The following is a 10,960-nucleotide window of genomic DNA, read 5'->3' as shown; positions in this document are numbered from 1 at the left end:
TCTCCACCACCTAATGCAGCGTAATCATCCTCATTACCTAATGAGACCCTACTGTACACACAAACTCTCCCTCTCTCTCTCCCCCCTTACACATGTGTAGAAAGCGCAGCCACATGCTCACACTAAATGGTATAGTAAATGCAGTACACAACCATCTGAACCTCTACCGCACTGTCAACAGAGTGGCTCTCACTGCCACAACACTGTAAAGCCTCTAATGCCACAGTAATACTATTGTAGTGTGTATTATCAACAGGACAGTGAGCACTGAATTAGGTTGGCAGCTGGGGAGGGGAGAAACCCCTCATTAGCTCCCTTCAATGTATCTACTTCCCCTAATCTGTTACAATAACATAATCTCTTTAAAAGTGCTGCAGCTTAAGTCCAATCTGCCTAAAACCTGACACGTGATTGAGGTCAATCCACAGTAAACCCCGAACTGTGGGGTCCCAAGAACCCCACACACCACCCCCACCCATCTAAGCTGTGGTACAGTATGTGCAGGTATTATGTTTTGCACTGAATGTCTGAATGTTCAGACTTATCTCCCTCCACCACCAACCTTACACTCACAGTCAGACAGAGCCCGGCCTGCCGCCTGCCTGTGCCTCTGATCCCAGTGCAGTTTATATCCTTTTCGCAGCCTCTGTTCTATCGAACCCTGGTAGTCGAGCGCCGTTCTGCTCTTTTTATTTTTTGATGTTTTTCCATAGTGTCTCTTGCCTCCAAACCACTTACAGATGTTGGCAGCGGGGAGCGTTGTGGCAACTCCAAACGAGGAAATCTAAATAGAGATCAGGCTGTAAAATAAAAAAGACGGCCCAGAGAGAGAGAAAACAAGGGGAAAGCAAGAGAGCAAATGCTAGGATGGGGTGAATGGGTGAGAGAGAAAGCAAAGAGCAGTGAGTGAGCATAGAATTAGCCGAAAGAAAAAAACGTTATACTTTATGGGCATGTAAGAACAGTGATGTGACTTGAGGGCAGCTCTTTTTGTTTTGTCGAAAGAACTTGGATTAAAACTAGTTTGAAGCGTTTTCCTCAGAATTGCAACTTCTGATTTGTTACTCAAACAGCAGGCAAATACAGCCAGAATTAAATACTAAAGTCTTTTGCAATGTCTGTTTTCTTAAATGAAAGATAAAGTTAGAGCATAAAATCATCATCAGCCAAAAGGCTACCCACCTACCGTAACAGGAAACATACATTTTCAGTAAACTACTGCAGCTTTTCAATAGCTGATAATGAATCCTCGTAAAATTCTATATGGCTCAAAACCACAACTTCATATTCGCTTTTCCAGTTACGGCTCCCTTGGCAGGCTTTTATATTAAATAACAGGCTATAGCACATAGGAATAACACCCACCAACTGGAATTTACCAAGGCCTACTGGAAAACAGTTTGGCTGGGTCGAAGGTAGACTTGGCCCGGCTCTCTGGTGGTAGCTCCATTTTACCTCCCTCCACCTGTTTTACAGGAAGTAGCCTTGTCCCGGTGGATCAGAGAGGAAATGTGTTGAAATGCCACATCCTGCTCTGAGCTCAGAGTCAGAGTTCACTGCAGCTAATGCTTATTATGTCCAGACACCTCCTGGAGAGAAAAAGAGCACAGAGGAGGGAGAGGTGGCAGCGTGTTTGCAGTCATGCCACTCTCTGAGCGGTGATTGTAAAGATGAGTGACCTGTCTCTCCCACCTCTCCTCTCCCTCCCTCCTCTTCCTCTCTCCCCGTGCACTTTATTTATTAATGGATCCATTCAATTATTTACTTCACATCTTAGGGCGACAACAGGCCAGAGCACAGCACACAGGATGGAGATGATACAGCACACCAACAATGCTCATGCAAGGGAGTCCAGGTGCTCAGTCGAGTTAACTGACTGGTAGGATACACATCTGCAGTGTATTGGTGAATAGGAAATTATCTTTATAGACATTTTAACCAAAATAATTGGCTTTGCAATCTGTTACTTTGATCGAGGGATTATTTTTCATTGAATCATTTAGTTTATTGAATGTCAGAGAACAGTGAAAAGGCCGATCACAATTTGTCTGAGCTCAAGGTGACGTCTTCATATCGCTTGTTTTGTTTGGTCAGCAGCCAAAAACTCAAAGATATTCAATTTACAAGGATAGAAGACAGAGAAATGTCACAAAATCCTCATTTTTGTAATAAATGATTGGATTCATTGAATATCAAAGTCGTCAATTAATTTTCTGTAAACTGACAAATTGTTTTGGCACAAGCTGGATCGCATTCACGCTTTGTGTTCCCAAGATGATTCTGCTTTATTTCACTTTGCAGCCTCTGAACACATCCGTAATATTATCAGTTGTGGTGGAATGTAAGTACAAGTACTATATTTCAGTGTAAATTTGAGGTAGTTGTACCTTTTCCATATCATACGACTTCAGACTTCTTCTCCACTAATTTTTAATCTTAAATATGATATATGATATTAAATATTATGGTCAAATCAAGATTTTACACTCAAAACGGGATGAATTTGTGCATTTTATGTACAGTTATAGATTAAATAACCCAACAGTATGTAGAATAGTTAAAATTAGATCCGTCTCAACCAGCTGGAACAGTAAGATGCTACTTAAACATTAATACATCAGCAATAATACTCCAATAATATACGAAAGTGTAACACTCATGGGGGGGCATTTTTCTGCATTCTGAGTACTTTTATTTTACTTCAAGTAGTACCTAATAATATATACGCACTTTTGCTTAATCCACATTGTAACTATACGACTTTTATTGTAATTGGGTACTTTTATATTGCAGAATTGTTCCTCTGCGTATAAGATCAGAATATTTAACCACTGATTTTCAGTGAAAGTCAGCAGTGCTTAAAAGGCAGAAAGCACCTTTCACATGTTCTGATGAAATATGGTGTGTGCACCTTTAAAACTCTGAGGATGGCGGACATTATAGCGTCCTGTTTGCATTAGAGGTTGATGGTTCAAACATATCATTGACCGCTCGGTGTCTGCTCTTATCTTCTCCCTCTGGCCTTATCCCCACAGCGGCCAGACATGGATCAATCCCACCCGGAATTGGGTTTCACATCCCGGAAGCAGAGATGTACACATGGGTCACTTTTCATCGACTCACTGCGGCCATGGCCATAGGTATCCATCATACAGACCATTGACTGGTTGTGACCATGAAGGTACAAATTCATCACAAAGAGAGGCTGCGGTGGATGAGGTCAGCAGAAAGCAGCGGCTGCTTCTCGTCTGCAACCATGTGGAAACGGAGCCTTTTGAGATGCTATCATTAAAGTTGATGTAATTTCAGTATAACATGAGTGTGCAACTGCATAAAGTTTGTTGTAGAGTCAAGCATTGGATGAGCATTTTATATTTGGAAAATCACATTTTCTCCCACATCAAAGCCTGTAAAACAAAATATTAAGCACAAACTTTAAGTACCAAGTCAGAGTGTGTTTTTGTTTGCGTGTGTGTGTGTTTGGCAGCATGTGATAGACACATACTATAAAAAAAACGTATTTATGTCCACCTGTTTATTTTAGTCTGTGTTGCAGGGATGTGTGTTTGTGTGCGATTCTTTAAGAGTGTGCATATTTGTGTGTGTGTGTGTGTGTGTGTGTGTGTGTGTGTGTGTGTGTTTGTGTGTGTTTGTGTGTGTGTGTGTGGAGTGTAACTGGCAGAAGATAACACGGTGATGCCGCCTTCGCCTGAACTGCAGACTTGACTGGGCTCGGCTGATGATGGAAGGTGACGAGATGCAGGGAATGATGGAAAGCGAGAAGAGAGGGGGAGAGAGAGAGACAAGGAAGAGGATGGTGACGATTGATTGTCATTGACTGGTCCGGTGCACTGAAACTGAGGTTCCAACAGCCAGCCTTAAACACAAGCACACACAGACACGCACACCTATGAGACATGGTAAACAGTTGGAAAAATAAGCAGTCATTTTCAACACCAAGGAGAGTCTGACAACACTCAACAGTATAAAACACAAATCCACAAAGACTAATTAGAGCACATATTTCTTTCATCCCCTATTCTCATTGTGTTTACATTGGTAGGTGAGCACTAACACTCACCAACATACACACTCTGCAAAACCCTCTCAGTAACTGGTTAATGTTCTCTAGTGTGTGTGTCCCTTGGGAAAAGCCTGCTTAAATTCCCTGGGAAATCATTGTGATTTAGAGTAGCAGGGAAGTCACTTCCAATGAAAGTCAATGGGCCGCTGGTGTTGTAGTGGGCTGGACTGCTTGTGTGTGTGTGTGTGTGCATGTGTGTGACTCTCTCATTGTAAGTGTGTGTGTGTATGTGTAACATACCTAAACAGAATTTTATCTAAATGCGATTAAATCAGCATTATAACACAGATGGAGTTCAAACCACACAGAAGCTCGTGGTAATTAAAATAACCATATGTGGCTCTGTAAATGGTGTAAATACAGTGGAATTAGCAAACACACACCCTTACAAATTACGCAAGATGCAAATGAGTTCATGGTGCTTCAGCTCTGAATGTGAAGAGCAGGCAGAAATACAGAAACACACAAAGAGTTTTTGAAATACCTGCAGCAGGGCTCAGACTAACGCTTGGAGAGTGTCTGAGAGCCGCTGGCCGGCTGTAGCTGACTCCTTAAAAACGTGGTGGGGTCCGGCAGAAGCAGGCCAGGTTTGGGGCTGCCGTGCCTGGGCTCTTCTCTTCTGCTGCTGCTGCTGCTGCTGCTGCTGCTGCTGCTGAAACAAGGAGCTGGAGGTGGAGGCTGGCAGAGCAGGTTGAATGCAGATAGGATCTCTGTGGGGGGGCGTGAATGTGTGATCGGAGACTAAAATCATTACAGTACGCCTGGTCACTGTGTCCTTGGCTCTTCCGCTGAGCTGAGTCTGATGCTTTCCTCTGCCCCCCCCCCCCCCCCCGCCTTTTTCTCCCCTACTTTGTCTTTCCTTTTTTTTTTCCAACAATTTTCCACTATCCGTTTCTACACATGACTGACTATTGACAAAAAACATGCTATTTTTCACAAAATTAAAAATGGTTCCTGCAGGTAAGACTCTGTGAAAAGTTGTTTTGGGCCTGTTATCTCTGCGCTGTTTAATTGTGCACACATAATTCAAACAAAACATTACACAAACACACCCTCAGTGGATCAGTATTGATTTAGAAATCAGATTACCATTATTACGATTCACTTTTTCCCAAACGGCCCGTTATTAATTGACTTCTTTCAGAGATTTATCATAAAGGAGGCGGGAAAAGAATTTGAGCCTCTCCTGTGAAACCATTCCCTGTCAGACAGCTTTTATACATTTAATAGAAATGGCTGTAAGGTTATGTGTTTGATTTCTCTAGTGATCACTTTCAGGCTCTTGCCCTTGCAGTTCTGTGAGTCAGGCTCAGTGTCAACATGTGTGTTGAGTTGTGGAGTCATAATAGACCATATGACACTGTGCATAACACACAAAGCCCGGTTCCCCCTTCTGTGTGTCTGACTCACTCACTCACACAGCAGCTTCTATAAAAAATGTGAAGAAGGAGGTGAAAAAGATCCCTAGACACCTAAAAACTGTTGTTTTTGTGATATTATCATAGCTGTAAATATAGGCCTCTCTCTCCTGGTTCACCCCAGCTGCACTCATGCCCCCAGGCTGCAGCGGCTGTCCAGAGAGAGAGAGAATGTAAACTAGACTCGCCTTCCTTGGGTCTCATTGGTTGATTCTCTGCCTAGCGGTTTTGTCCTTGAGAATGTGCAGACACGGGGCAGATAATGTTCTGACACCAGAAACTCTAGACCTGGACCAGATCAACACTTACTCCCTTCTACCTCTCTGCATCATACTATCCGGACATGCAGATTGAAGAACGATACCGTACGTTGATATTTCAGTGTATCGGAGTCAGGAATGTGTTTTTACTCATAGCGTTTCACGCGCCTTTGGAAAGCAAACCTCATAGAAATCCCTCAACTTGGGTTTTTTTGTGCGCACCCGCGCATGCTGCAGATATTAGAGGGAATACAGTCTTCTATGATATTGAAGTGTGTTGACACATGGCAATCGTAAATTCCATTAATGCTAACCATAAAAATATCACACCCGCAGGCGCGCACAGGGGATTATTTTGAAGCTGGGGTCTGGCTGCGCGCATCGGGCGACGGGGTCGGACTTTCTAAAGACTCTGATTGTGTAACAACAAGTCAGATTGAGCTTTTAAGTGTATTCAAAGCCAAGCACGCCGAAAACTCCGAATTCTTTTACCACTTAATGTAAATCGGAGGTTTTCATCTCTTCTCTGGTATTTTGCAAGGTCAAAGAGCTCCTTTTACGCGCGCTCTCGTGACGGCGGGGTTTCTGCAGGAGTCAGCATGCCAGCAGAGACCAGCAGCATGTATATAGGAGTCTCCCTGCAGCGCCACATGAACGGCCAGACCCGGTGATCTAATCACAGTAGGCCAGTGGGCTTTGGTCCAAAGTTTCCACATCAGTCTTAAGTCTGAAAATAAAATAAAGGCCAAGGACAAATTAAACGCAAGTAGTTTAGAGGTTGGTATGAATAAGTTGTTAAAAGATAAAATAATATTCCTAAAGCTCTGCACTCTGTCTCGTCTGAGTGTTGCGGCAAAAATTTCCTTTTCTAAAGTGCTGTGGCTTTCCTGTCACTGCAGTGTGTGTGTGGGATTATTAATTACTGCTAATATGTTGTTAATGTGACTCGGTCAGATCACAGATCTTTAACTATGGCGGCAGAAAAAAAGTCTGAGAGGTAATTATTGCCATTTCAATGACTTTAATAAGCAAAATAGGAAACAATTTCTTCCAAAAACAACCAAAAATAAGACAAAACAGAAACCAGCCTGAATGGAACAGTTCAAATTTAAGTGTTTTAACTATTATTTATATAAACAGGATTGAAAATTGATCCCCATCATCGCAAAGTACATGGTATAGATGAAAACAAAACAACAACCCGCTGCTGCAGTTTCAGTTAGATTTCAACACAGTTGAATCAGTAACAAACCAAAGATTGTTAAATGCATGACTTTTCAACAATAGTTTCAAATGCAAGCACCATGCTTATTCGATATGATCTGACAGTTTGTTAATTTAAATCATTAAAATAAAAACTTTAACTATGCATCTGGCCAGCAGAACCAGAATAATCAAATAATAATACAACAGAAAAAAACGTATTACATAATACACATTGTTTTCATTTTGAGAATTTGCACAACCTGAGTCCCCTTTTTTACTGACCGGCAGAAAAAAATCAGGAAAACATAGAGCATTAAAAGTCAAACTTTGTATTAAAATGCTCGCGTTATCTAAATATTAGCTCTACATAAAACCCCTGACAAGTATGTTGTTGCACCTTTTTCGAAATAGTGTTAAAAAATATAAATCATTAATATCAGGCCCAGTGATAATATGCTACAGGTGGCCGTCCATGGTAATGAGAGGATACGTTTTTGCTTGGGTTTGATGTGGTCTGTTAAAGAGTTAATAGAAAGGCAGAACAGCACTTTCCTGAATGAGTGGCACAAAAGCCACGTTGAATTAAAATGACACAGAGCATTAACCCACACTGAGTGTGTTTAACAGTAGAAATCTGGCCTCGCTGCGCAGTAGCCTATTCTGTGCAGTCTGGGACCAGAAATATTGTGGCCACATGTTGGTCTCCTCAGCCTCACGGAACACGTGTCCAAATATTCCTCTAAAACTTTGCACGTAGGCCCTGTGTTGAATAATATCACAATATGGTATCATAGTATGTCTTCCTGGAGGGAGGTCTGCACAAATTTCAAAATGAAAACGTTTAAATCATTATCCAAAAGTGCACTTGTCACACAAAGTTTGTTGTATTTAAATGCAACTGAAAAAATGCACTCCTCTCTCAATCAACACCCCAAATGATAAAAAAAAACAACACATACAAAATAACTGAAATAAAAACACAACACAAAGAAAGAAAGAAGTTCAAACCAGCCTCCTCAATCTTGTTGTGCAGTTTTGCGGTTGCATAATATTTACAAGCCCAAAGAAACCCGCACCATATGATACTGCACCGGCAGTCCTGCTGTTCTGTCCCCGCTGCATCTCTCTAACCCCAAAGACTATGGAGAAGCGCAGATCAACAACATGCTCTTAATATACACGAGAAGATGAAAGTACAAAATAGAAATTATTACCATACATGTCCAGCATGCAGGATTAATATTTAATGCAGATTTTTTTTGTTTCAATATATATTCGAATATAACCAAGCAGGCAATAAATCAATGAGATGTTGCATAAAATGCCCCCCTCCCCCCCTCCCCCCGCGTGACGGGTTAGTAGACAGAAGTTTAAATTTGCATAAAGTTGGAGTCTTGCTTTTGGAGATTTTCTGTGAGTCTCGTGTGTTGCAGGCTGCGAGGCCAGGCCTGCTTGTTGTTTCATAACAATGTCATCGTTTTGGAGAACAAAATTACAAGACAACTGCCTCGACGCCATCCCACACTACTTACAGATTATTTAAAAGCTGTAGCCTCAAAAAGAGAGAGAGAAAAACAAAAAGAAAAGTTCATCAGCCGATCCTCTTCTTTGAAGAAGAAAAAAAGTCTCTTCACTACAAGCAACTAATCTACAAAGATGCTGCGACTGATCACACACTCTACATTGCTCTTTGTATCTCAGTTGACACGTGGATGGAGAAGAGATGATTATATATGAGAATACTATTCGATGGATTATTCTTCTAATATGAATATAATTGTTACCGTTATTAGTATAATCATAAACAGTATGGGAAGTGTGGATTATTATCGTTTGTTCGTCAGCCAGTCAGTCACTTGTGGAGAAAAGAAAGGTGGGGGTGCAGGGGAAAGTTTGTTGTGAGGGGGTTCACAAGAAAAGGCTATGACAACTCACATGAAAAACTCTGGTGATGAAGGGTTGTCACTGGTTGAGCCAGCCTCGCGGAACCCGTTATTGGCCCCTGACCCCGTCAGTTTCTCACACTTCAGTTTGTAGGCGTCCCTCTCCCTCGCCAGCCGGCTGATCTCCGCCTTCAGCTGCTCCACCTGGTTTATCAGCTGCGTCTTCTCGTTCTCCAGCACGTGCTTCTGCTGCACCCGCTTGAACCGGCAGGACTGAGCGTAGCCCCGGTTCTTCAGGGTCCTCCTCTTCTGCTTGAGGCGGATGACCTCGTCCTTGGTGAAGCCCCGTAGGTGTCTGTTGAGCTCCCTCACCGACATGGACACCAGCTGGTCGTCGGTGAAGCGGTCCTCCACGTTGAGTCCGCCCCCGGAGCCGTGGTGCCCCGCCGACTGGCTCAGATGGCCGTGCGTGTGGTGGTGATGATGGTGGCGGTGGTGATGGAGCGGCTGGTGGGACTCTGGGGAGACCGGGGACGGGCTGTCGGGGTCCTGGCTGTGGTGATGGTGGTGCTGGCTGTGTGGGTGGTTGTGTCCACCTGCGGGGTGCCCGGACAGTTCCTCGGCGTGGTGCGGGATGCCCCCCGCGTATGGGTGATGGTGCTGCTGGCCGTGGCCGTGGTGGCTGTGATGGTGATGCGGGCCTCTGTAGCCCTCGAAGGCGCCTTGCTGCTGCAGCTGCTGCTGGACGTGCGGAGGCGGAGGGTGGCCGTGAGCTGTGGCGCCAATCAGGGCCTCCACTGCGTCCTCTGGGGTCAGGCTTAGCGTCTGCGGGTCTATCTGCTGGTGGTACCCGCTGTTCGGCATCCAGTACAGCTCCTCTAGGTGGTTTTTCTGCTCTGTGGGGCTGAAGCTGGGTGAAGAGGGCACCGAGCTGCAGGGTGTACTGATGGGGGTGGAAGACACAGAGCCTTGGGGTTGGAGACGGTTACACTGGCGCACCCCGTTGCGCTCCAGCCCGGCCAGGCCTTCCTTCTTCACGTCAAACTTCATCAGGTCAAAATCATTGACATATTCCAGAGCCAGAGGGCTGCTGGGTAGCTCCGGGCCCATGCTCAGCTCTGTGCTCATGTTGCTGTCGCGACTCTTTTGCAGATATGCAAAGGTACTTGCGAGCGTCGCAAAAACTGACTTATTAATCAGCGTCTCTTCTCTCCCTTCTTGTTTCATGCAATAGTTCTTTTGGCTCCTCCACCGCTGCGCACTGACTTGCTGTAGCATGAAACACCGTGTGATTGATGGAAAAAAAGGAAAAAGAAAAAAAGTAGTGGAGGAAAACTTTCAGACTAATGCTCTGCACACGGTTTGCGTCATATAGCCTACTTCTACTGGGATAATCTGGCAGAGAGACCAGGCAGGAGGTAGAAAGCAATGCGTCTCAGTGCAAAAGTAAAAACCTCAGTCCCTTCAGTAGAAGCGTACTAACAAAAAAGAAAAAAAAAAAGATCTGCATAAATAATAATAATAAAGGAAATACCACGTTTGGTCGCTGAGACGGGCACCAGTCCTCGTTGCAACTTCTTGGTTGTAAGTCCCTTTTTTCTCCAGGAAAATAACAGGAGCAAATAAGCAGAGTAAATAGGGCGTCTGATTTTCGCTGAGAAGCAGCTTCTCCAGCTCTGCACCGCAGAGATTTAAAGGCTCGCCTCTCTCACTCTCTCCCACTCTATGGTATCCAGCAGACTGCGCTCGGAGCCAGCCAGAGCTTTATCCTTATAGCGCACCGTGACGTCGAGCTGAAAGGCTGGATCCGTGGCGCTCAGCTCTCCAATGGGAGCGGGACTCTGCGCTGAAATAGAGGAAGAGAAGGAGGAGGAGAGCCGCGGAGAGGAGGGCGCACAATACAGTCTTGACAGCTACAGACAGTCAGCTGACCGACTTCCCTAAAAGCAGAGGGTGGGAGGAAAGTGGAGGAGAGGGAGAGAGAAATGCCTTCACTTCACGGACGCTATCCGCGGCTCCGGCGTGGTGCATCGCTTCTGGTCTTCTCTTGTGACTTTCAGGTTTTGATGAGAGTAATGTGAGTGATTGATAGGCTGCAGGGCTGTGGGC

The 10,960-nt window shown here is 44.3% G+C and overlaps 1 protein-coding gene across 1 annotated transcript; it reads right to left on the bottom strand.

Annotated features, from left to right (window-relative positions):
- Window positions 1–6,765: 6,765 nt before the first annotated feature.
- On the bottom strand, window positions 6,766–10,589 carry mafba (MAF bZIP transcription factor Ba). The gene has a single exon (XM_070968614.1). It carries the CDS (start codon window positions 10,127–10,129, stop codon window positions 8,900–8,902), a length of 1,230 nt encoding a protein of 409 aa, XP_070824715.1. The 5' UTR covers window positions 10,130–10,589; the 3' UTR covers window positions 6,766–8,899.
- Between the last annotated feature and the right edge of the window lie 371 nt (window positions 10,590–10,960).

The sequence above is a fragment of the Chaetodon trifascialis genome, chromosome 8 (assembly GCF_039877785.1).
Source record: "Chaetodon trifascialis isolate fChaTrf1 chromosome 8, fChaTrf1.hap1, whole genome shotgun sequence".
NCBI classification, from domain to species: Eukaryota; Metazoa; Chordata; class Actinopteri; order Chaetodontiformes; family Chaetodontidae; genus Chaetodon; species Chaetodon trifascialis.
The sequence above is the reverse complement of the archived record's forward strand: the minus strand, read 5'-3'. Positions and strand labels throughout refer to the sequence as shown.